The 27,045-nt window shown below is 38.8% G+C and overlaps 2 protein-coding genes across 3 annotated transcripts in view; both read right to left on the bottom strand.

The window, feature by feature from the left end:
- Positions 1 to 26: 26 nt before the first annotated feature.
- LOC133983885 (extracellular matrix protein 1-like) lies at positions 27 to 14,310 on the bottom strand. Its single transcript, XM_062423101.1, has 7 exons — positions 14,287 to 14,310; positions 9,866 to 9,977; positions 2,459 to 2,657; positions 1,220 to 1,484; positions 915 to 1,114; positions 541 to 603; positions 27 to 57 (listed from the first exon to the last, which is right to left on the bottom strand). The coding sequence occupies exons 1-7, from the start codon at positions 14,308 to 14,310 to the stop codon at positions 27 to 29; spliced, it is 894 nt and encodes a 297-aa protein (XP_062279085.1).
- The window catches only part of rorc (RAR-related orphan receptor C), a 20,583-nt gene continuing 6,583 nt past the window's right edge, over positions 13,046 to 27,045 (bottom strand). For both annotated transcript variants that reach the window (XM_062422189.1, XM_062422190.1), the window contains exons 4-13: positions 18,798 to 18,883; positions 18,349 to 18,490; positions 17,883 to 18,251; positions 17,476 to 17,577; positions 17,271 to 17,392; positions 16,225 to 16,357; positions 15,996 to 16,103; positions 15,791 to 15,901; positions 14,915 to 15,024; positions 13,046 to 14,743 (exon numbers count right to left, since the gene is read on the bottom strand). In XM_062422189.1, the coding sequence (XP_062278173.1) occupies positions 14,579 to 14,743; positions 14,915 to 15,024; positions 15,791 to 15,901; positions 15,996 to 16,103; positions 16,225 to 16,357; positions 17,271 to 17,392; positions 17,476 to 17,577; positions 17,883 to 18,251; positions 18,349 to 18,490; positions 18,798 to 18,883 (1,448 nt within the window). In that variant the 3' untranslated portion in view covers positions 13,046 to 14,578. The remainder of the gene's footprint in view (positions 14,744 to 14,914; positions 15,025 to 15,790; positions 15,902 to 15,995; positions 16,104 to 16,224; positions 16,358 to 17,270; positions 17,393 to 17,475; positions 17,578 to 17,882; positions 18,252 to 18,348; positions 18,491 to 18,797; positions 18,884 to 27,045) is intronic.

Raw genomic sequence — 27,045 nt, 5'->3', positions numbered from 1 at the left:
CTGTTGTTCAAAATCCAGTGATGTTGTCATGTTGCCAGGCAGATGCTGCAAGTGGTCCTATAAAAAGAACAAATAGTAATAGTGAGAGTGGACATCCTTGTTTAGTTCCCTGTTTCAACTAAAAGAGCGGTGAGATATGTCCATTGGTTATACCAGAAGCTAATGTGGAGTTGTATAGTATTTTGATCCATGAGCTGAAATATGATCCAATGCCAAATTTGTCCAGTACTGCAAAGAGATATGTCAAGTGTACCCCATTAAATTCCTTTTTTGCATCTAGTGATGTTATGATGGATGGTATGTTTTTTTTTTACCAAGCACACTGGGGTTAAACTAATAGTATAAGCCTTTAATGCAAGAGAACAGAAAATCACACAAAATGTACTTTTTAAAAATGTTTTCATTAGTACTGTTATAGATATGATTTAAGAGTAAAAAGAAAAGTCTGCACACGGTGTGCAGACTTGGTCCAGCACCCATCCCTAACTGGGTAGTGGATGTGGGTGTTGTTTTGTTTATTATAGATATGATCTTACCCACAAAATCATATAAAGGGGGCAGCATTTGTCCACAAAGTATTTGAGTGGAAAACCAACAGGGAATCTGAAACACAGTCCGTATAAAATGTTATGTTCCTGCTCAAACAGTGTACATATGTTTAATTAAATAGACAATATCAGCAACACCAAATATACTAGGGATAAACAAAGCTTGCACATTTCAAGTTAAAGAGATATTTTATTAGGCAGCTTGAGATAAATGTATTTACTGTGGCAGAACAAATAACAAAAAGCATTGAAAGAAACAGAAGAAGAGGGAATGTACAAAGGCCACATTTAAAAGAAAACGTATTGTTGAACTAGATAAAAGGAGACAGGAAGATGGAAGGACAAATGTAGGAAGTACTGTCTTACTTCTTCTTGATGATCTTATGCGTGTCACAGATTTTGTTAAGCGAGAGCTCTTCAGTGACTGAAGTCATGTTGTAATGTGGGTCGGGAGATATGTTTTGGAAACAGTCAAATCGATCATTTTCTCCATTGTCCAAACAACAGCGAGAACTGGTCTCATCACTGTTCTTATGCAAGCAAAACTTGTTCAGCTCCTCACGCCACTAAGACACAAAAGGAGCAACAACATCAGAAGGAATTAAAGAGAAAGGCCATATTACTTTACCAAAAATGACAAAACATTTAGGTGTGTAGGTTTCTCGCTGTACCTTTTGTTCAGCACAAACGACCACATCCTGCCTCTTTTTGCAACACTGTTTGAATCCCTTCTCCATGCGATTAATGGTCTTGGCCTGACGAGCCAGCCATTCGTAGCCTATATTGGGCAGGCACTTGTTGCTATAGAGGGGGCGAATCTTCTGGTTGCGACACAGTGACTCAATGACAGCTGCAGTGGGTCGTCCAGGGGGAAACCTGATGTCAACTTTTTGGGAAGTAACTGGTTTCTTCTCCTTTTTTCTTTTCATCACTGTCCTGTAACGTATGAGAAATAACATCACTGACATGACCTACTTTGGCTTCTTGGAATCATTTAAAATGGCCTATACTGGCATATTGGCTGCTAGGAATCATTTAAAATAAAGGAAATGTGGTTTGCAATGTGTATTGCCTCAATAACCCTTCTTCAAATTCAGTCTCTCCTTTGTCTTAAAGAATAAGGCTTCTGTTATTCTATATTTTTGTTACAAAGAAACAATGTGTTAGTCCACATTTTCATACTTTCTGACTTTTCCACCATGTATGTGGCATTCATGTTTAAGGACAGGTCACAAATATATAGTTTCTTTTTTTCTTTTTCTTTTTTATTATTTATAAATGACTTAGTAATTTCCTTATGTTACTCAAAAATAGGAGTAAATCTTTTGTTTGTAAGGAATAATTTTTCACTGCAGATTAGATAGTAGTCTGTATTTTCCCCTGGGGGCATTTAGTTTGCAACTGTAGTCAAACACAACCAATAAAAATCATAAAATGAATAAAAGACATAAATACATAAATACATATAAACATACAGTAGATGTCATCAAATAAAGTTGCAATGAGCTATAAAAGCACTAAGAGTCTATCAGCCCTTTGTTAAAGTGTTTGTGCAATAGCAATTAGGCCTACAGCTTGTTTAAGAACCCATTCTGGTTGATTTGGCCCTTGTAGAGAAAGTGTATGTTTTCTCTGATGGCAGGGTGCATGAAGAGGCTGTTGAGGGTCCACCAGATTAATACATAATCAGTGATGCTGGTTGTGGTCAGAAGTAAAACAGGATTTAAACTTTCATTCAGAGAAGGCAGATTAATGCTGCTTCTCAGACTAATGTTAAATTATTTTTAAATCTGGAATTCCATTCATTTTACATATTATAGTAACTAAATGATGACACTTATTGTAACTTTATTGTCAATATCAACGTCAACCTTTTTAATGATGCTAATATTATTTATTTCCCTGCATACCTCTGGCAAGTGTTGGGGTCAAAGTTGAAGGGGGCTGAAGAGGGGAGCGGCAGCACCAGCAGCTCCTCTGTTGCCTCATAGTTTGGGTTCGGTGCATCGTTATGGAAGCAGTTTAGTCTTTTGTTGCCTCGTAGAAGGCAGCAGTGATAGGGAAGATGCTTTATGGAGAGGTCCTCCTCACAGAAGTAATTTAATTCCACTAGAGCAAACATAAAAAACAATAACAACAGTCAGGTTGTATGAATTAATTCTTGAGTACTGGCATGAAATGTGCATGCCTGAGGCTGTAAGCTGAATGAATAGAGCACCTACAATTATGCAGAGCCACTTAAGACACACTTCACCAAAAATTACAAAAAGAAACATGGTAAGCATAAAGTCTTAAGATTAAGGTAATGAAAAATAACTTTGGACAGGTTTGTTGTCTGCCATCAGTAAGCTCCGCTGGTGATCACACCAAGGCCTGTCTGTTATGTCTGCCAGGGCTGCATATAATGCGCTAATCGACTGGAAGCACCCGAAGCCTTCAACTTTGATTCAAAAATGTGAATATCGTCTCTGCAATGTGAAGAATGTTCCCTGCTCTTCAAAAAAAGAAAAGTTGAACGCTTTATGGCACATAAGGGATCAAGCAGATAACAGTAATTATATCTTGGTATTTAGCATGAAATCATATTTGTTGCATTCTAATCAAATAGTGTTTTTCATCGAATTTACGTTGGGACTATCAAGAAGATCCTAAAATCCTGAAAATATAATCTTTGAACAAAAAATGTGGCTGTTGTGAAAACTCACTGCTTGTGTGGCACAACAGAGGGTCACTTCCCTCCCCCACGTCTGGTTCCCTTTGCAGCATTCACTAAACCAAGATTCTGCCTCATTGATAGCACTGGCCTGCATTTGTGCATTAGTGGAAAGAGAAACGAAGTCTGGGTAGCGGGCACGATGGTCTCCATGGAGACAGATGGCTTAGAGATTGTCTGAGGTCGGCAGGCCAAGAGGGAAGTTAACACCATTGTTCCACACAGGAGGATGAGAACGGGGCCCTAGTAGAACTTTGAGGGAAGAACAGGAATCATGTGACTTGATACTTGTGCAGTAGAAGGAGGTTTTATATGATACGTGTTAAATGAAAACTCAAAAGAAAGAGAGGAAAAAAGATACGCACGTTTTCTAAGTGTCGTGACTCTGTAGCCCCCTGAAAGAATAAAGTCAATTAAAACTGCAAGCAGTGTCGAAGGGCCCTCGCACCCCCCCGGTTTCCCCCCAACTGTAACGCCGTACATGCACGTCGGTGCGTGCGGCAGTCGCAGGGCTGTCAAAACTGGCATGTAGATGTCTTTGCTCCTGTGCCTTTAAGTGAACATTGTGTGATGGGGTTAATGTCTCCACTAGATGGCAAACTAAGACCACAAATGAGTCTGGGTGACTTCTCAGCACAAAGGAATGTGGGTGAAGGGTCAAAAAAGCATCAAGATTGAGCATTTTGCCTGGATGGCCGACTTCCTGTTGGACTTAGGCTATGGGTCCAAGAGGCTTTTTTGTGCGTCTTTACACGATACATGTGTTTCCCGAATTTGGTTTGTCTACGTCAATCTGAGTGGAGGGGCTTGAATTTTTAAATTTTCTAGGGGGCGCTATAAATCAATTTTTGCGTCGGCCATTTCCCCACTCCTTAAAATATCAAAGTTTTCTCCGGATCAGACATGATTGCAAGTTTTGGTGAGTTTTGGGGCATGTTTAGGCTGTCAAAAAGGCGTACAACTATAATAATAATAAAAATGATCCAGATTGAACATTTTAGCCTGGATGGCCGACTTCCTGTTGGACTTAGGGTATGGGTCCAAGAGGCTTTTTTGTGCGTCTGGACATAATACATAGGCCTTGTCGATTTCATTTTTCTATGTCAATGTGGAAGGCGGGGCTTAAACTTTGAAATCTTCCAGGGGGCGCTGTGGAGTCATCTTCTCACTTAAAAATCTCAAACTTTGTCAGTAGTCAATATGTGTGACTGTTGACGTATGTGTACAATTTGGTGAGTGTAGGAGTTTGGAAAAATGTACAAAATGGATAAAGGCATTAGGGGGCGCTATTGAGCTGTTGTGCCACGCCCAGGGGCAGTTATGGTCTCAAATTAAAGTGCGCCTGAGTGTGAACCTATGTGGGCAATTTGGTGATTCTGTGAAGATGGGAAAGTCCTCTAAACGCAGAGGGAAAAACGGAAAATTGACGCAGGAAATGCACAATAACTCACTTCCTGTTAGAGCGAAAAATTTGAAAAAAATAATTTGAGGGTTTACCCATGAGTGCTATGAGACCTGTAAATTTCACGAAGATCAGACAAAGTTTGTGGTCACATGACCTGCTGTTAGGGGGCGCTATGGAGACCCCTTGCCACATCCACCCCCAATGATGTTGAAATTGAAACGGCGTCACCAGGTGTGACATTTTACGCAGTGCATGTATAAACATCCGACAATGTATGGAGGAGTTATAAGGAGTTGTTTGTTTATACAAACAAACGACTGCCACGCCCACCTGGTATAACGTAGGAAAAATCTGTCGTCAAGTTTACATCATCAAGGTCTGAGGATGATACAATGCCAATCTGAAGTCTGTGGAGTCAAAACTGCAGGAGGAGTTCGTTAAAGTGCAAGGCCTGGAAATGGGGAAAACGGCGGAAAAAATGCACCTGTGATCCAAGATGGCCGACTTCCTGTTGGACTTAGGGTATGGGTCCAAGAGGCTTTTTTGTGCGTCTGGTCATGATATATATGAATCCTAAATTTCGTTCATGTACGTGCATGTAGAAGGCGGGGCTTCATTTTTTAATGTTCTAGGGGGCGCTGTAGAGTCATTTTGCCACTTAAAAGGTTGCGGTTATACCAAAAAATAATATTTGTGAGTCTTGATGAGTGTGTCCAATTTGGTGAGTTTTAGAGCTTGTCAGTACATGCTAAGTGGGAAAAGGCATTAGGGGGCGCTACTGAGCTGTTGGGGCAAAATATTGGGCAAATGTGATATCAGATGAAAGAGCTCATGATTTGAAACCTACGTGGCAGGTTTCATGATTCTGTGAACATCATAAAGTCCTCAAAGCGTTGTTCGAAAAATGAAAATCGGTGCACGCCACGCCGCGTGGGCGACTTCCTGTTTGGTAAAAAAATTCCACAAAATTAATTTCCCAATGATCCGATGAGAGCTGTAACATATTTAAATTTCATGCCGATCCGAGAGGATTTGTGGTCACATGACCCGACGTTAGGGGGCGCTAGCGAGTCCCCTTACCACGCTTGCGTCCAATCATATTAAATTAAATAAATTTTCACCAACTGCGACGTGTGTGCAGAATTTCATGAGTTTTCATGCATGTTCAAGCCGCCAAAAATGCGATTCATTACACGGCATAAGAACGTGAATAATAATGAATTATAATTAAAACTGCAAGCAGTGTCGAAGGGCCCTCGCACATCCACGCACGTCGGACTGTGGCGCAGTCGGAGGGCGCGCAGGTAGGTCTTCATACGCAGGAACGTCAGTGCTTGTCGCAGTCGCAGGGCATTGACAGCAGCCATGTAAAGGTCTTTGCTCCTGCTGCTTCAATGGAACATTGTGTGAAGGGGGGTTAATGTCTCCACTAGATGGCAGACCAAGACCAGAAATGAAAGGGGATAAGGTATTCATATAATGGTTAAACTTTGAAATCTTCCAGGGGGCGCTGTGGAGTCATTTTCTCACTTAAAAATCCCAAACTTTGTCAGTAGGCAATATGTGTGACTGTTGACGTATGTGTACAATTTGGTGATTCTGTGAAGACGGGAAAGTCCTTTAAACGCTGTTGGAAAAATGGTAAATTGACGCAGGAAATGCAAAATAACTCACTTCCTGTTTGAGTGAAAAATTTGAAAAAATTAATTTGGGGGTTTACCCATAAGTGCTATGAGTCCTGTAAATTTCACGAAGATCAGACAACGTTTTTGGTCACATGACCTGCTGTTAGGGGGCGCTATGGAGACCCCTTGCCACACCCACCCCCAATGATGTTGAAATTGAAACGGCGTTACCAGGTGTGACATTTTACGCAGTGCATGTATTAACATCCGACAATGTATGGAGGAGTTATAAGGAGTTGTTTGTTTATACAAACAAACAACAGCCACGCCCACCTGGTATAACGTAGGAAAAATCTGTTGTCAAGTTTACATCATCAAGGTCTGATGATGATACAATGCGAATCTTAAGTCTGTGGAGTCAAAACTGCAGGAGGAGTGCGTTAAAGTACGAGGCCTGGAAAAATGCACCTGTGGCGGAAAAAATGCACCTGTGATCCAAGATGGCCGACTTCCTGTTGGACTTAGGGTATGGGTCCAAGAGGCTTTTTTGTGCGTCTGGTCATGATATATATGATTCCTAAATTTCGTTCATGTACGTGCATGTAGAAGGCGGGGCTTCATTTTTTAATGTTCTAGGGGGCGCTGTAGAGTCATTTTGGCACTTAAAAAGTTGCGGTTATACCAAAAAATAATATTCGTGAGTCTTGACAAGTGTGTCCAATTTGGTGAGTTTTAGAGCTTGTCAGTACATGCTAAGTGGGAAAAGGCATTAGGGGGCGCTACTGAGCTGTTGGGCCAAAATATTGGGCAAATGTGGTATCAGATGAAAGAGCTCATGATTTGAAACCTACGTGGCAGGTTTCATGATTCTGTGAACATCATAAAGTCCTCAAAGCGTTGTTCGAAATTGTGAAAATCGGTGCACGCCACGCCGCGTGGTCAACTTCCTGTTTGGTAAAAAAATTCCACAAAATTAATTTCCCAATGATCCGATGAGAGCTGTAACATATTTAAATTTCATGCCGATCCGAGAGGATTTGTGGTCACATGACCCGACGTTAGGGGGCGCTAGCGAGTCCCCTTACCACGCTTGCGTCCAATCACGTTAAATTAAATAAATTTTCACCAGCTGCGACGTGTGTGCAGAATTTCATGAGTTTTCATGCATGTTCAGGCCACCAAAAATGCGCCCAAAGTGGCGGCATAAGAACGTGAAAAATAATAATAAGAATCCTGGCAATAGCAATAGGTCCCTCACTGACTTGTCAGTGCTCGGGCCCTAATAATAATAATTCCGGCAATTACAATAGGTCCCTCACTGACTTGTCAGTGCTCGGGCCCTAATAATAAGAATCCTGGCAAAAGCAATAGGTCCCTCACTGACTTGTCAGTGCTCGGGCCCTAATAATAAGAATCCTGGCAAAAGCAATAGGTCCCTCACTGACTTGTCAGTGCTCGGGCCCTAATTATCATTAAACAGCAGTTTATTTGGTGATTTCTTTTAGAAGTGCTGCTTCGTTGGTCAGGATTTCGTGGAATATGACAGGAAAGATTTGTTAGACAAATCTGAACAGCTACAGTGATAAATGTTTGAAGAGGACACATAAATCTTGGTCTTGTATGTACTTAAAATTACAGACATATTGTAGATAGGGCTGGGTGATGCGGATAAAATCAAATATCACAATATTTTTGACCAAGTACCTTGATATCGACTGCTGGTGCTTTCACAAAATATTTACAAAATGTGATTTTTGATTTTAAAAATCATCAGTAATTTGAATATATAATGACAAAGTGGGTAAAAGGCAAATAATAGAACAGCTAGAACAGTCTGATAAGTTCAGAAAATTGCATAATTTTACTGTAATGCCGCCTTTAAAACCAGTTAAAGACACTTATGCCATATCACAACATTACAGCATGCCAAACTAGCCAGTGATGACAAAGTGAGTAAAAGGCAAATAATAGAACAGCTAGAACACCAGGGAAAAAACACCTATGTCACGATATTACAATACCCAAAATCTAAGACAATATCTAGTCTCATATCATGATATCAATGTATTATTGATACGTTGCCCATCCCTAATTGTAGACCTGCGGAGTTAATTATATAACCGTTAGACCCATCAGCTGTCACTGCTACACCATGAAATCCTCATAACTACTGTCTTATTGAGACTATTAACTATTAATTTAACATTAGTTTATATTTAACCAACAAACAAATACTTTTACTTATTCTAACTAGTTAGGAGCAGTGGGCAGTCACAGTCTGGCACCGTGGGGAACTAGTCTTCATATTCAAAGCAGTGGTAGCAGATCACTGACCTCTTGAACATTGTGATATGATCACTCAAACCACTTGCCGAGGCAAGGACGTAACAGGAAAATATGTCATCAGTGCAGGACGTGGAGGTTGTTTTGGTAAAAAGCGTGACAACAGTTGAAAAAATGGAGATGATGTACACACATGGAGTAATCTGCTGGAATAGCCCGTACATGTAAATTAGCTCTTGAAACACTTTTCTTAGTTCTAGGGTCTAGACAGACATGGCATAAACAACTTCAAGATTCTCTAAAACTACAATTTCCTTTGATTTGACCCACTCTGGTGAATCTAAAAGCCATGACAATATGTATTGGTCAAATGTGACAATGGACAAATCAATGGACAACAATTTGTAGCACCTAAACAAAAGTGTAACATTTCAAATTTTTCTCTCAATTTTGTGCATTTTGGGCCACTTAAGGGAAGGGAAATTTCAGGGGAAAAGAACACATTTGGGGTGTTTTTACAGCTAATAAATGTCAAAATGGGTCAAATTTGAGCCTAACAGTATGTTAGGGTTAAGACACATATGGATGTTTTTAAGTTGGAAGTAAAAACAATTACATACACACACATGCTTAAGACAAAGGAAAAAAAGGGAACACATGCACATTTGTATTTCTATATATATGATGGTCTCCCTAATACATAATAGTCTCTAACTTGGCCCATTAAAAAGGCATGCATAAGCTAAATTCCAGTTGTAACCTTAACCTCTTGAAGTTGAGACTGCTTGCCAAAATGTCATGTGTCTTCAAATGGGTTATTGGAAACATATTGCACTTGTATGTGAATACACTCGTGCAAAAAACAAACAAAAAACTACAAAAAAACAAAACAAAAACCGCATACCTGTCACTGGGTCATTGGGCATTGCTCATAGCGGCATCTGTCATCTGGAAGGTTGAACACACACAAAAGAGAAAGTGAAAAATGTTATGCAACTCTGCACTGTTTTTTAATGCATTAACTGAAAATTAACTGAAAATTGGAATCACTTTAGTAATTATACTTATTTTTATTTAACAACTGGTAACAAACATGAGATCTTATCAGAATAAACATGTCATTAAAAGTATTTTTGGAAATGAATGTAAGAGGCTCCACAGTTGAAATAAACACACTTACAGCAGATCAAGGCTAACATAAATGGAGCCGGGCCATCACCCAAGAAGAAAACACAACAATTTCTGGCATGAACAAAAAGAAGAAGAAGGAAAAACCAACATCAACACTAACCTGTGGATGCTGAGCTCAGTACAGTTAGGACAAATGCGATGGCACAGACTAAAGCCCCAGACGAGTCCATTGCAAACTTGTTGGTATCTGTGTTGTAGGCCTGCAGTTTGTCCTGCAGAGAGAGCAGAGGCCGCCCAGGAAAACACGTTCAGCTGGGAAACTAACTGACCGACCCGTTAATTGGTCCAATACATGCCGCCGTGCTGTCTGTCCGAGAGTGAAACCCCGCAACAGGGCAAACACTTTTATGGTTGTCCTGGGGTTTAAGGGGGAGGACGAGGCAGAGACAGCAGAGAAGAAAGGAAGAAAGTTTTGCTGGCTTAGCTGAGCCAACCAGCTGTTCTTGCACATGACCACTACAATTAGCACTGAATAATTAGGCTATGGGACTAATTATACTGTAGGATTGTGACACATACTGCAGGTTATACTTACTGCCACTTCAGTAAATTACATTTGTTTATCCAATTGCATCTAATTAGGAAAATAATTACATTAGCCTTAAGACAGAAAATTACTTCTCTTGGAATAATAATTTGTGTCTGATATGTTTTTTCTAACAAAAAAGTTACCTACCATCTACTCTGTGTTCCTCATTGAACAATCCAGAATATGAATATGCAAATGTTGTTCATTTCAAAAGTTCAACAAATGAGCACAAGATGTTTCCTACCTCACTGAAAGGTGTGTGTGCACATGAGGTTTCAGGCTTCCACATCACACGTGTACGTTTTGTATTGGACAACAAACAAAAAAGAATAATCAAGATTGAAGCAGCAGAGCCTTTAGTTTCAAGTATAGGTCAAGAAAGCACTGTTAGACCCACTGGCCTGGTTAATGTTCATGTCTTTAAAATGCCACCACCCAGATTTGTGCCTTTTTAGTTTTAGCGTTTTGGTTAAAAATGTGTTGTCTCGAAACCCAAGTCAAAAAACCCCTAATGACATCATCAGGGTTATGTTTTTAAATATCTCCCCACAGAGCCACAGATGACATTAGCACTGTTGTTATTAGTAAACTGAACTTGATGTGTAAGATCCTGAGTGCACCTTTACTTGAGGAAATGTAGCTTTTGATAGATATATTTTGCCCCTGTAAAAAAGACTCAAAAGGATGAACATTCGGCCCTTTTTGAATACTTTCTAAATATCAGCAGGTATCATTACTAAGGTGAATTCTGAGATAGTTCCCTCAATATGAATTTGCTGAGTTGCTATGGATGTTGAATTTATTGTTTGCTCATCGAGAGAGATATCAAAGGCCTTAAATTCCCAGTTATCTCACGCTCATTCTGAGTCCAGGGTTATCGTGGCCTCACAGATTCCTATCTGGCAGACTGACTGTGACCTCCACACAAACTCCCCCTCCATGTTCTCCATGTGCAGCTGTAGAAGGTTGTTTAATGAGTTTCCACAGTTTGCTCGCTATGGGTCACAGCGTAAACTGGAAGAATTATCCTGCTTTTGCTATGGCCCACTGCTCTTTCCCATCATTGACAGCAGATATCAGGATGAAATATTTCTGTTGGTGGCAGTGAGTGATGGGGGTCCGGAAACTGTACAAAAGTCTTTGTCCCGGGTGGAAATTCCCTTGAGAGAGAGAGAGCAAAGAAAAGCATACAAACTCAAACAGGGATGCAATAAAATCCCTCTCATACTGTGGATAAAGAGCTCTGCAGTCTGTCATGAAAGTGAAAACTGCGACAATAAACTAACAGAATTTTCTTGCTATAATGCCAAAAAAACAGCTGAAAACTGGTCTTATAGTAAAAATATGCATGATATGTGATAAGGGGTTTACAACACTGTAGCTGCTTTCCTCACTTAGAAGAATAGAATAAGTGAAGTCAAGTTTATTTGTATTGCCCAACATCACATTCAATATCTCAATGGACTTAAGAGGTTTAGACAGCAAAAGTAGGTTGTACAGGCCTGGGCATCATTCAAAAAATCACGAATACTAGTCCCTTAAAGCGATACTGATACCAGTATTTCATTCAATACCTTTTTTTCTACCTCATTTGATACCCATCACGTGAAGAGAAGCATTCAGTTATGTAAAATGCAACAACTCCTCCCCACCCAAATGATTTTTGCATGAATACACTTTGAAAGTGGTCAGATCATTCAGATATTTAGCAAATAACTGTATTAAACTGTACAATGAAGTATTATCATCACAGACTGTATGGGCTGTAGGAGATGTGGTAGTGGGCCAATCACACGTCACATTAAATGAGTGATTGGCTACGAGCAAAACCATACAAATGGTACATTTTTTCTACATCTGAGAAAAAAGGATCAAATGCGGGTATCGTTTGACTGAAGAAGTCTTGATACTACCTGGTACTCGATTATTTCGGTTGATACTTTAAAGGTATCAAATCCCGATACCCAGATCTAATTAGAGCATAAAAAAAGAAAAAAGCACAGGAAGGAAATTTGAAAAAAATCACCCTACTACTATTATTAGTCAAATGTTCCCACTGCTATCACTATTATCACTATTTTTATATTATTGTCGTTGCTGTGATTCTCTATGTCTCTCTCTCCTCTCCCTCTTTCTCCTTTAATCCAACCAATTGAGGCAGATGGCCGCCAACCTATGTGAACAGTACCCTGAGAAAACTTCTGCCGTGATTTTAGCACTATATAAATAAAATAAATAAAACTTGACCTGACATGACTCTGGAGTTGCAAATGAAGATGTCCTGTATTCAACAGGAGAGAAAGACCCACTGCATATGAAAGTTGCTTTACCTTCCCTCTATTAGCCATCACAGGAATATATTTAAAGCTTTGTAGCATGACTGTGGCTACATTTAACATGAACACTTTGTAGCCTATTATAAAATGAATAAGTCATCTTTACCACAAGTTGACTCAGAGCCTTTTAATTTGCTTGCTCAGGTTAGCAACCGGTTTTGTGTATAACAACCCAATAACAATTTTCCACAAGCCTGTCTGTTGTCCCAACAATGACTAATATTTCTGTTTTGTTACGTGCTGCAACTACAAGTCTGCAGTGAGCCTGGATGTTCTTCATATGCATCACCTCAGAGTTTTTATGAGTTACAAAGCATTTTTCTTGTCCAGGGAGGATCTTTTGTCTCTTTCACAACTGTTTATATTAAGCTGCTTGTTCACAAACACAGAAATGAAGTGAACATATCTGCTTGGTGTCACAGCCTCAGCAGTTTATTTGAAGATTTACATGTAATTATCTTCATTATTTTCTCAGCTGTTCCAGGAACAGAGAGAGCTACATCCGGATATACAGTACTTAATGCTGAAACCTCTCAACATTTCCTCTTTACTCATTGCTTTATTCAAAGATATGCAGAGTAAACAAAACATATGCAAGTTAATCTGAAAAAAGGAAAAAAAATTCACACAGAGGAAGAGACTTCTAGTTCTTTTGTATCTCTGAATATATCTTTTTTCCTACATTTAATGCAACATATCTTTTCAAAGCTCAAAAGATATAAAAGCCTGTAAGGATTTCTTTTTAAACACAAAGGATTACATTATAGAGGTACTGCTGCTCTGTAGAATTCATTAGTCAATCTGTGACAACATCAACCTGAGGAGAAACATTCCTCTACAGACATACAGTTAAAAAAGAGGCAGGTTGTCTCTTGCTTGTCAGGGGCGTTTAAGCTCTACTTGCGCAGTTGTTTTCTGAGATTTCAAAAGTGTGAGGAAAGAGAGAGGGGTGATCATAAAGTTAACTGGCATTTGACAAATTAATTTATCTTTTTTCCTTTGCAGGAAATATATATTTTGCAGGATATTTGCCCTGAAATACCCAACTGGAACAATACAACAATCATGCTGAGCTACAAGATTAGCAACATCACTGCATCATTTGCTGTGGTAGCTCCCTAATTTGCATGTTCCTGAAAGATGGGGAAGTACCAAAAGATTGTTTGGGAACAACTGAGATCAAACTCCCCATGAACACAGTCAACTCTCCAGCCAAAATTTTGGGGATCAAACACAGGGTGAGGTGTATGAGGACTTAAAAGCAGTGTATTTAGCTGTATTAGCAAGAATATTGATGTCTGCAACATAGTGAACACACAAATGGACAGAGGAGAAAGTAGATAGTGCTGCATGAGTGGTTTAAAAGTTTCTATGGATGATTTCATACTTTTTTCCCCACTGTAAAACTGGGTTACCATTGAAGTTCATTATAACTGGTATGAATCCTAGCTGCTGGCATTAACAGAGGAACAAGCAAAAAACCTTTTGAAAGCCACTTATCAAATATATAGGCTGTGGTACTCAGCTGAGTTTTTAGCTGGACTTTAAAGTTTCAAAAGACGATGACTGGTGTCCTGCTTCTTTGAATCCGTATGTCTGAATGCACTGTGACACAGAATCACAACACCACAACCTGAGAGAAAATGAAACTTGTACCCCACTGACAATGTACTCAGACATAGTATCGTCAAAGAACAACAAAATACATGTTTCCCTGGAATAATCAAAATAGTTTTAAGCTATCAAAATATTTGTTTATTTACGTTTGACATAATCTACCCAAAAAAGTTCTGTGGAAGTCATGTAACACTGAACACACTATGACTATTGTGCTATTCTTTTTCATTTTCCATTATTAGAAAAATAGGTTCTGTCAAGAAGTGATAATGAGACTTAAAATAATGTGTATGTATGTACAAATGGGTCTTTGCATAATCTCAGGGAAACATCAGTGGGTGGTCCCAGGCAGCAGCTCTGCCTCGGAGGCAAACAGTTCCTTGTAGAGTGGAGGGAACATAGAGTGAGCGGTGAGTGGATAACGCTGACTGAACCAGCGCAGCTTCTCCATGTGCAGACTGCACAGTGAACGCAACACCTCCATCCTCTGGTGGAGCTGCAGAGAGGACACACACACATTTTAGAATTTCTAGTACAGCAAGTTATGTGTTTTAATGTGTGCACATTCATATGGATTAAAGAACGAATATGCTCACCTTTTAATTAGCTTTTAAAATTCAATCAGAGCCCTTAACAGCATTTATCTGCTCTTTACTGAGACACGTACCTTGTGCATTAGACTTTGTTGGTGGTCTCGGTGTAGGATGTGTGTGAGGCCTAACTCCACACTTCTTTGCACTCTCTGAACCCTGCCTCTGTCTTCCAGACATGGTCGATCTGCACAGAAGGATGGAATCATAAGAAAATGAAGATTTTAAACAAAATTACATTAATACTAATTACTCATGCCAGTATGATAAGCTCTTGTTCACTGTGAGGACTCAAAATATGACCATATCTATAAACAGCCACTAGGGGGCAGATAAACTGTGTGTGAATGAATGAAAACAACAAGCAAAATGTAATTAAAAATTAAAAATTAATTTATATTAGTCAAGAAATCATGTATGTTTTTGTAGAAACTCTGACTTAAAAAGCCATTTCTTCAATTTGTTAAAATTAAGAAGAATTATAAGACTTTTACAAAAAACTATCCTGGCTGATTCATTATATGGAAAAACTAAACTGAAATAGACTAGATTTGACTCTAAAGTGGATAAACTAAACTAAATTTAAGCCAGTAAAATATCATCAATTAACTATTTGTGCTAGGTGCGAATTTATAATATGAATGAAGGAACACATACACACACAAAGTACTATGAGGTGCTTGATATCAAAACATGTAGATTAGTTTAACACTAACACAGAACATTAAATGAAAAATACAAGCCACCAAATGCCAAAAAAATCCAAAACAACATCAACAACAAAAAAGAAAAAAGTTTAGAGGCCACTCCAAAGCAGGATGCTACTGTACCTGATGTAGTACAGAAACTAAAAATATGTTGCCTATTCTGTCACCTTTCCTTCACACTTTTTGATGTTGTAAAACAGAAAAGTAAAATGCAACAAGAGTGAAAGACAGGTGTGTTGATCTCACCTGCATTGATCAGCACCAGTGCACAGAAGAGAGCAATCTGCTGCTCGGTGAGCTTCAAAGCACACATGGCGTGAGCAAAGTCAAACACTGCTGCAATTAAATCACCACATGCTGCAAGAGAATACACCACAGAGCATTGATAGGTCAGAATAATTATGTACACAGATGGTTTCAGAAGTGCCTCAGTGTGGAGAGACATCCTCACCCAAAGACTTGAAGACTTCAGTTCCAGCAAATTTCCCATCAAAGAAGACGGTGTTGTTCTCTGTGTTAAAGAACCGACTCATCCTCACCAGAACCACCTCCATAGAACCTGATCGAAAAAGAAAAAGAAAAAAAGACGTATTAGTAAAAAGAAGGAAAGACGCATTTCAGAGATTTTAGATTTCGAGTGCAGCTGATGGTCTCCTCTTGTCCATGACCGTTAAACTCACCAGTCTTCAGAAGCGCAATCTGGTCGTTCTGGCTGAGCATACGGAAACCTGGGATGTGTTTCGCAAACTCGACCACAAACTGCACGGCATCAGTCAGCCGAATGGCACAGTGCTGCCACATCTCATCCACTGACTGGGAGTGACAAAATAGAAAGAAGAGAAATTCAGTGTAGTGACAAAAATATGTTGGTTGAAATATTAGAAAAGTTGTTCAAGTGCCTCCAAATTCCCAAAGTTGGCATCACTCCCTTTTCATGGCCCTTCATGTTAGGTTCGCACCCCACAATTTGTCAAAGCAACCCCAAAAGTTTTTTAATTGTAATGCCAAAACTCCTTGTACGACCCCATAATCCTAAAATCCGGTGTAGTGCCAAAAATATGTTGGTTGTAATATTAGAAAAGTTGTTCAAGTACCTCCAAATCTCCAAATTTGGCATCACTCCATCAACATTACCTTAACAAAAACTCATTGTGCAGTGGTACCCCACAAATTTGTAACAGCAACCCTCAAAATGTGCTAAATCCTTTAATCCCAGGACCACTTAATGCCAATTCTTTGTTCAAATTCAATAAAATTCAATATAGCTCCCAAAAAATGTTTATTTTTCAGAAGTTTATTTTTCAGAAGTCGTTTTGCAACATGACAATCAAATCAACCAAAAAGGGCTTTAATGGTCACCACTACTGTCCCAAACATTCAGGCTACTGCTCTTTTCTCTAATTTAGCATATGAAGTTTCTGTATGTTATATTTTTCTAAATATTTCAACAGATGCCCTGCTGGTAAAGTTTTTGCAGGGTAAAAAAACTTAATTTACTTTAAATTAAGAATAAGCTTCCTGTGTGATCAAAGAGGCAGAAGAGGAGGAGGGGGAAATGATTAAACCAGTTTTCTCAGTTTTCTGTCTAATTCATCAAACAGTAAAGTAGTCTCAGTCCCAAGCCCTCTGAAGTGCCGTGTTTTGTTTTGAGACTGCCTGAATAAAGTCACACAAATGCAAGAGGAGGCCTGAGAATAATCAGCGTAAGAGACATAAATCAGGTTACTTTGCTCTGGTAGGCTTGGATCTCCTCCCTGCTGAACAGTTTCCATCTGAGAGCCTGCAGCTCCTCAACTCTGTACTGGCAGGTCTCTCTGTGGGAACGCACAATACTGGCACACAGCTCATCTGAAAATAGATAAAGCACTCATAAATACTACGAACACACTATAATTACAAGTACATGTTGGCAAACTGTGCCGTTTGCTCACCTATATTACGCAGAGAGTGAGGATAGAGGCTATAAGGATCCTCCAGTGGGTTGTAGGGATGAATTGTCATCAAATCATGAGGCGGCTGTCTGGAGTCAAATACTGACATGAGGAATAGAGAGAATAGAGAGACAAATAAGGTATAAGAAGAGGAGGATGGGAGCGCCTTTGTAGCCAAGTGGTTACTGCACATGCCACATAATGGCAGCATCCCTGGTTCGATTCTGACGGGGGACCTATGCTGCAGGTCATTCCCCTCTCTCTCTTCCAATTTCCTGTTGGCCTCTCTGCCATCTACTATCAAAAATCAAGGCAAAAGCCCAAAAAAATATTTAAAAAAATAAAAAAAATAAGAGGAGGATGAAGGGAACTGAGCAAAATGAAGAGCGTACACATAAGTGCCTCACCTCTTACGTCAGAGTGTCCACTGTTGTCCCCCCTCCCCTGTGATCTAGATGTGGGAGAGACACCGGAGCTTCTATAGATCATGTCTGACACCTGCGACTCGCTCGGGGAGCACACCAGGTAAGGGTGAACATCAGTGGTGTAGGACAGCAGTCCAGTCTCTCCAGTGAAGGAGTAGGCTGAAGCCATGGGCTGAAGAAGCTGCGGGGAGCGGTCCTGACGGCCCTTCGTGGGGTAGGACAATACAGATTGGGGTTCTGCCTGAAGTTGCTGTTGCTGCTGCTGCTGTTGCTGCTGCTGCTGTCGGTGTCTCTCCACTTCAGCGATCAGAGAGTCCCGCTGGCGCTTGGACATCCGTCCAAATTTCACCGCTGAGGGGAACAAATATAAACCCATGAAGATAAAAAGAATGAATGTGAATGAAGAATATAGTGGGCCTGAGTGAGTGTGGCTGTGCTTGTGCCTTACCATCTCTGCTCATGCCCTGCGCTAAGCACTTCTGCAGACGGCAGTGCTGGCAGCGGTTGCGACTTGCACGGTCGATCTGACAGTTACTCTGCCTGGAGCAGGAGTACGATACAGTGGGCAGCTGGCTACGCCGGAAAAATCCCTGAAGCATGGGTACCATATGGTCAACAGAGTTTGAACAATACAGGATTTTTATAGCACATATCAATATTGATACTTGAGACTTGCAAAAATCTGATAACAGCATATTGGCCAGTAAATAAATGCATTTATTTTTTAAAGATATGAACAAAGTTATGTGATGAGTGAGACATTTTACAGTTGACAAATAAACTTGCTTTTTGGTGGACAAACTATGTGATGGCAACAGTGTTTCTAAATGAACTCAGAAATGCTCCTTTGTTACTGATAATTGATGATAAGTAATATATCTGATGCTTTCATCTCACCTTGCAGCCCTCACAAGTGATGACTCCATAATGGACTCCAGAGGATTTATCACCGCAGATCTTGCATGGGATAACTTCAATTTGGGCTAAACAAACACAGAAGTAAAAGCTGTTATGTTAACATTTTCAAATGCAGCCTTCTTTTACTTTTCACTCAGACAATAGACCAAGAGGAACAAAACAAATCTGATGCAAGAGTGGGCAGCAATGAGCTGCACAAGCTCAAAGATAGTGAATCTTCAGTATTGTAACTATTTTTTCATGCAGCAGCTAAAATGTTGAAATGACATAATCCAAGGCGACTGAATAAAAAAACATCAAAAAAAGAAAAACCCTTATCTGTTGGTATGATATCATTGTAAAGACTGATGAAATGTAGATTAATTTGTGATACGAACTTATGACCTCAGATTCCCATAGTCACACAAACACTGAACACACACAGCAAGACTGCATAATTTCAATAAAACTATATGTTGTTTGATTAATATTAAAGAATGTCTTATGTTTTCTGATTTGTAAGTCGTTTTAAGACCAAATAAAACACCAATCTTAAGCTTTATAAGAACATTTGCCAAATAAAATTATAATGACATGGGACATTCTTACCCAAAGAAATAAAGTGGAAAGCAATTCCCACCATGAGAATGTGTGTTTTATGCTGTACTTCCCCTTAAACATCTATCAACTGTTGTGTGACCAAAGGTTTTTTCCTCTCGACTACCTTTTGCCTTAATAATAATGAACAAAATAACATCAAATACGAAAAAAGTCTTCTGAGGACATGGAATATGGAGAAAGGCGGAGAATGTGAAGGTGTCAACCTCAGAGTCCTTTCAAGTGGTTGACTGAGCTTCTCTTTCGCTGTGACTGTCCCTCTTTCATGTCATGTCTTTCTTTGTGAATCCTTCTCTGTCTCGCTCATAAAGGACTCAGCTGCCAGTAATGCACTCTCTCTATTTCATCACTGCCAGTAATGGCCGTCCCCCTCTCACCTCCCCCCATGCCCCTGATCTCTACAGGCTCTCACACCCCTCAGTCTTTTGCTTAGTGGCGATTTTCTTTCTTTTTTTTCCCAGAATCAGACCTCACTTGATCTACTAAAGTAACAAAAATGTAGAAAAAATTGATGACAGGAGGGAACCGTTTTATACACCCTAAGATACACATCTCAGATAAAATGATATGGGACTGTACAACACATTTGATAAAGATCATATTATGTATCATAGTGACACTGCATGATGATGAAGCACATTCAGACAGTAGAACTTTCGGTATTGTCTTCCTTTTTCAAACGCTAAATAATCTTCCGTATATCTATTCTCATTATCTTCTCCCTTCCTTCCACTGATGGTTTTCTACTAGACGAGCTCTTACGTCTGTGAGTTGATGCTTTTATAGTATTTGCGTTTCCGTGCATAACTGTGTCAGATTTTTTCGCAAGTGTGTGTTAGTGTGTCAGTGTGTGCCCTCTTTATCTGGTGCCACAGGGATCACCTGAAAGCTCTCGAGGAGGACAAATTCACTTTTTAAATACAATGTGTGTGACAGTGTGTGCAGTACAAGCATGCATCTATAGTAAGATAAAGCAGAAATACTCACTACACAGCTGTTAAGATTGTAACTGTAACTAATGGAGCTGATTCATCTCAGGATTCGTGATAAGAATCAATAAGTGTAATACACAGATTTAACAAGTGCTGTCACTGTAAAAGACAATTGGGTGATTTGGTGAAATGAACCACAGATTTATTTATTTGCAGGCTCAAAAGCATCACATATTTTGTAAAAAAAGTTCCTGAGTTGCAACTATGATTGCAAGTCTGCTGGCAGTGCAGTATAAGTGAAGTGGTCTCATCGCTATTTCAGTTCTGATTGTCAACCTCAAACAACAGGAAATCCACCGTGACCCACAACCTTTCACTGTTCACACACACACACACACACACACACACACACACACACACACACACACACACACACACACACACAAACACACAAATACTACTCCTCGAACAACTTTCTATACTATGTCAGTCTTGAAAACTGAATCTACAATATATGACACATTAAACATACTAAAGTGACACCAGGTAACATCGTGACTCTTTTTTTGGTGCTAAACTAAAGCACCAACCACCACCTGTCAAAGATCTGCCTTTGATAACCTGTGCGTATAAAGACAACAGTAGCTGTAAGAGGAAATTAACTTCACTGGATAAACACTGAGGAATCCTTTACAATCACCAGCTTACGTGAGCTTTTTTTGTCTCACCTTGTTATCTCCAGCCACAGGCCTAGACCAATCAAAACCAACATCTTCTGATGCGTGTGTGTGTGTGTGTTTGTGTGTGATGGAGAGATAAAAATACTGAACAAACTGCCTTTACTTCTTCCATGAATGTCTTGTTCAGTGACAAAGGGGTTATTATATGTCACGAACAGAGGTTTTTTTACAAGTTAATGTACGGTGAATCTAAAAAAAAGCACTTTTTATTGCCATTTATATTGAAGCCTTAACATTGAAGCTCATTTTGTGTCATGTAGCAGGCCCAGTCAGCCGCTCAGAATGACCCAATTAATAAGGTTACTGAGTTGAAAGATAGTTTTATGGCTAATGTGCACGATGTTCAGTAATAATCAGTAAAAAAGGGATTAACTTTGCTTTTCATTATTTAGTAAAATAGCAACATATATCATTTCTGATATCTCAAACAAACCGTGAACATTTTCTGTTTCAACTGTGTGCAAATATGAAACCAGCACACACACAGCAAACAAAACTGTATTAACGTATTTATACTGAAGTGAAATAGATCTTTCCATCACCTAAACGAATGTATTATGTGCAACATGATGTTAACAAGAGGTTTGAATACAATAGATGTGCAGCGACGGAAATATTCTGGTTTGTAAGTCAAAATAAAAGAGTGCCACCTCCCACGCTTCCGCATACAAAGTATACGAAGACGCTGCTACACAGAGGTCTGATTTCACTTTTTCAATCAGTATTTAGAGTTATCAATGACTTATGCATTACCAGCTAAAAAGCACATTTTTCAGTGGAAGAAATGCTCTATGGCAGTGAAAAAAGACCAGTGAACCAACAGCTGCAGGTGTCTCACAAGTTGCTACCGAACTCTCAAAGCTTTCTAATACAAACTGAACAAGCAAAGGTGAAAACGAGTCATGAGTTTGTATCACCTTAAATATAAGGGCTGTAATGGAAATGTAATATTGAAATAAACTTTGAAACATCTGAAGGGGAAAAACAAAATACTGCAAAATGCCAGATATTGAGCTAATTATAAGACCAAAAAAAAGCAAGTAGATCTTTGGATTTAACCCTAAAAAGAGTTTATTTCAGTGCTGTCGTAACTTCTGTGTGACACTCAGGAGGGGAATGTGTGTGTGTGTGTGTGTGTGTGTGTGTGTGTGTGTGTGTGTGTGTGTGTGTGTGTGTGTGTGTGTGTGTGTGTGTGTGTGTGTGTGTGTGTGTGTGTTGTGTGTTGTGTGTTGTGTATGTCGGTGTCTGGGGGGGTAGGACGATGCAGATTGTAACCCTCAACTCATCAGTCTCTGCCCAAAGTCACCTTGTCAGCGGTCTGTTCTTTACACTGTAAACGGACAAAAAACCTCAACTTTCCTCTGACGGAAGCTCACCTTTGATACACACGCAAGCAAAAGTGCAAACAAACTTTGCATATACATCTCACATACACACACACACAAGCACACACAGATTGTTCATCAATCTGTCGGTCACAGAACGAGAGGATTACACATAATTTTGATCATATTATGTATGTACAATAGCACTACAAATTAAATGTTCTCATCACTTAAGTAATATGATTTTAAATAACTCAAATCGCAATTATTATGGTGAATAACTAATTAAACTTACTTAAACTTAAGATTTATGTTAATGTACAGTACCAGTCAAAAGTTTGAAAGAGAAAGTTTGTCCAAACTTTTGACTGGTACTGTACATCATTAAATGTGTTGAAATCTGGTGTAGACTACAATAAATTATATTGTACAGATGTCAATGTAGTATCTCGCTGAGGCAAGAAGTAAAAAAATAAAAGTATATTTTGAAAGATCAATTGAGTAATGAAAAAATCATATAATATATATATATATATTTGACCACACAATATTTGCTATTGTATCAAAATGTATGTGGGGAAAAATATGTGGAAGTATATAATCAGAACAAGATACCTAAATAACAACATAATAAATGTAATAATGGTACACGGAATGCTATTCTTGTGCATTTGCATTAAAAAATATAATGAATTAAAAAACATTTGCTATAAATATTATTCTGCTATGTACTTTGTACTGTACATTACCATAAATATTTTACTATATATTATATCCCAACCAAATTTTGATTCATTGGTCCTGCCATGCAAACTTGATTTTAAAAAACTTTGTCCTACTGGCACAAAATGAAAATGTATCAGTCTGAATGAGAGGATAATATGATTTATGACTGTGATTAAAACACTTTAAACACTTTAAAGATCTTTAACTAAACTAAAACAGAGATTTAAAAAAAGAAAAAGAAAATAGCATTTGTCATCAGATAAAAGTAACGGCCAGTAATGACAAGCTGGTGTGTAAGTGAAGTATTTCACACCACTCAAGTATAAAATATTTGATGAATTAAAATTTCTCGTTATATATGTTTCACTGTAAGTTTACAAGTGTAAATGTCTTTATGTTTTAAAATTCAAACTGTGGTTGTTTGATAGCTGTGAGAACTCCTTCACTACTGAGTTTCTACTTCATTCATTATTTTACAACAACAAAGTGGGAAAAAACTAGATACAAAACCTTGTCTGACGAAAAGAGACGTGATCAAAGCCAATCTGAATGACAATTAGCATCTGATTTACCATATTTTACTTTGAAGTGAAGGTTGAATTTGGGGGTGTTTGACAGGAGTAATGTTTTGACAGTCACAAAGGGTATGAATCAGCTCAACTGTTGTATTACATTTACCATATTTTTAGGGGGGAATGTGTCACCTGCGATTTCGTACCCTTTGATCTAAAGCCAACCGCTTTGCTGCTTTGGAAGTGCTGCGCAGGCTTCTGCACACAGAGGAACAAGGAAATCCTTTCTGATAAAGAAACTGAATAAGAATCTACACAGGAATCCCCCGAACACAACAACAAAACCATACGAAATGTGTATGAACATGTGTAAATTCTGACTGGGAGTGTGTATTGTTAGACAATTCGTTAATTTTTCCCCTCCCCGCTGTAGTAAAGACACAATTATTAAGTTATTAACCCTCCTCTCACAGTATCCACACACAGCTGCAGGGCTGAGATATGCTGCATCTAGGCGCCATCTAAAAAGCAGCTGCAGGTATGTGTGTGTGTGTGTGTGTGTGTGTGTGTGTGTGTGTGTGTGTGTGTGTGTGTGTGTGTGTGTGTGTGTGTGTGTGTGTGTGTGTGTGTGTGTTTGTTTTGAAAAAGAGGGAATGTGTAAGCAACTTGCAACATTAATTGTTTCTCTAAAGTTGTCTCTCTGCCTCTTCCTCTCACCATATCATGATCACAATATTATCAGAATTTCCTCTGCATCCTGTCTACTGTATGTATGAGGAGTCAGTCCATTCAAACTGATGCACCGCAGTCGTGAAGCATCCTGTTTTCCTTTCTCTTACGTTTTGACGTTAGTTTGTGTTTGGTGTTCTATGGACATTTTTGCAAAAGGGTATTAAACATCAAGTGTTTCAGAACAAGCTTCATATCCAATGATTGCTAATGAAGGACACAGGACGACTTCAAACAATAGGTATTGTGCAGATTAACTAAAAATATATGCAGCTTCTTTAAAAAAAAAGTCTAAAAAGTTACATTTACAACTAATTGTACTCTAATTCTCACCCCTCTAGAATCAGCTCTGCTTCCTTGCCGTGGTGTGTGTATAAGTGGGAGTGGGAGAGAAGGTAGAAATATTTGAGACATGATTCAAATCTCAAATTCATCAAACAGATCTCAAAATTGAGTCATATTACCAAACCCTAAAACTGAAACATACATCTATGTGAACGTAGACAACAGTCATCCAATCAAGCACTCTGGAGACTCCACTGCAATTACATTTCAAAACAAATAAAAAACATCTACCTTTGTAGAGGGAAATTTAAACTTTACGTAGCTACCTCTCACATGTGCTTGGTGGAAATATGTTTTTGAAAATCTGTTCGGCTGATTAAAGCTCAAACATTACGTAAAATGTTGAAATCGTAAAAATAAGTTTGACATAAGTGAATGCAGAGCTTGTTCGAGACAGTTAAAAATGGGAACCTTTACAAAAACGCAGCTGGATAAACTTCAACAAATTTGATGTGGGTTCACATGAAGATTAAGTTATTTCAAGGATTTAATAAAAGCTTTGATAAAAAAGAAATACAGCTAATTAGAACCTACATTTGATATTAAACATCTTGACAACGATATTGTGTGCAGTATCAGAAGCACCAGGTCGCAGTCATATCACTTTTACAATAGTAAAATCAGAATAGTATGAAGAGTAGCACTGACCAAAACTGAGGTGATTGATCAAATTGATAAAATATCTGATTGTACTGCCCACACACACATACACACCAACCAAAGAACTTCATCCCTACCTCGCATCATCCTCACTCCTCCACTCGTCTCAGATGTTTGTCCCACTTTCACAAACTCACTTATGCTCTAACTTTAGTCTTTCTTTTTTCACTGTTTTACGCACCACCTATTCTTGTAACCCTCCGTTTTTTTGATCGTCCCTTAGCAAGCCGGTCTGGTGTTCACTGCAGCTTCAGCACACATATTCAGACTTTTGCGTCAGTCAATGCCTCACCTTCCTTGTTAGTGTGCGTGCATGTGTATAGGTGTGTTTGTGAGAGTGAGTGAGAGAGAGAGAGAGAGAGAGAGAGAGAGAGAGAGAGAGAGAGAGAGAGAGAGAGAGAGAAGAGAGAGAGAGAGAGAGAGAGAGAGAGAGAGAGAGAGAGAGAGAGAGAGAGAGAGAGAGAGAGAGAGAGAGAGAGAGAGAGACAAAGACAGGGGGGCTGTCCCCTGGTCTTTTTTTCTCAAGGTACTTTTTCCTTAAACCTTTGTTGTTATCCGTCACCCCCTCACTCTATACCACACGTCTTAAAAAAAGAATAACTTTATGGTGTCTGGCAGCTTTAAGACTCCCTGTCAGCAGGAATAACTGGGGAGGCAGAAAAAGTTACAGAATATTTTCAGTACAGTAAGATTTGATTTCTTCGGTCCTGAAAACCCACAGTTCAGTTTGGATTTTCTAAGCTGTCCTGTTGATGTTTCTGTTGCACACAGGTGTTTCTTTGTAAAAAAAAAAAATACATATAATCAATTAAAGAATCATTTCTTTCTTCTCGCAACATCTTTCAATCTTTCTATGTTTGACTCTTATGCTTTTTATACTTTAGTTTGCAGATATTCTGTGAGGCATTGAGATTTTTTTACTTGAGTAAAAATAGCACACTATGGCCACACAATTAAAATATTCTCTAAAGTCCTATGATATGTGAAAGTATTAGGAGCAAAATGGTCTTACAGCATAAGTAAAAGAGTGTTAGTGTTCTATTATAAAGGGTGTCCACAAAGTCTCTTTACAATTTAAAAAAAATCCTTACAAAAGAAATTGATGAGATATGTTAATCAGATTTGTCCGTCTCGATGTGCTTCGTGCAACTAATGGTGCCCATATAGAGGTGTATTAAATGATTACATTACCACAGATTTGTCTATTCATTTGCGTTTGTAATACATTTGTTAACTTGTAAAGAGACTTTATGGACCCCCTGTATTACTGATGAATTTAGGTGTAAGCAGCATTTTATTAATAAAGCTGGTTGATGTTGAGCTCTACATACTGCTGTGTACTTTAGTCTCTATCAATCCATCACATTTCAAAAACTGGTCATAATTTATGTTTTTAAAATCTAGAAAACTAGTAACTATATATGGAGTAAAAAATACACTATTTGCTTCTTTAATGCATAAAATGTTAATACGAAGTGTAGCACAGGGACACTAAATGTATTTTACTTAAGTAAATTGACTTAGTTACAATCTACCACTGTGTTCCTCAGTTCTCTCATCTCTATGTCTATCATCCCTCCATCTATAACACCTGACTGATGCACAGAAGAACACTAGACCTCCATGGCTCCGTATCCTGCCCTGCTTTCTTTTTACTTAAC

The sequence above is a fragment of the Scomber scombrus genome, chromosome 7 (assembly GCF_963691925.1).
Source record: "Scomber scombrus chromosome 7, fScoSco1.1, whole genome shotgun sequence".
Classification (NCBI taxonomy): Eukaryota; Metazoa; Chordata; class Actinopteri; order Scombriformes; family Scombridae; genus Scomber; species Scomber scombrus.
Note: the sequence above shows the minus strand (reverse complement) of the source record. Positions and strands in the feature narration are given on the sequence as shown.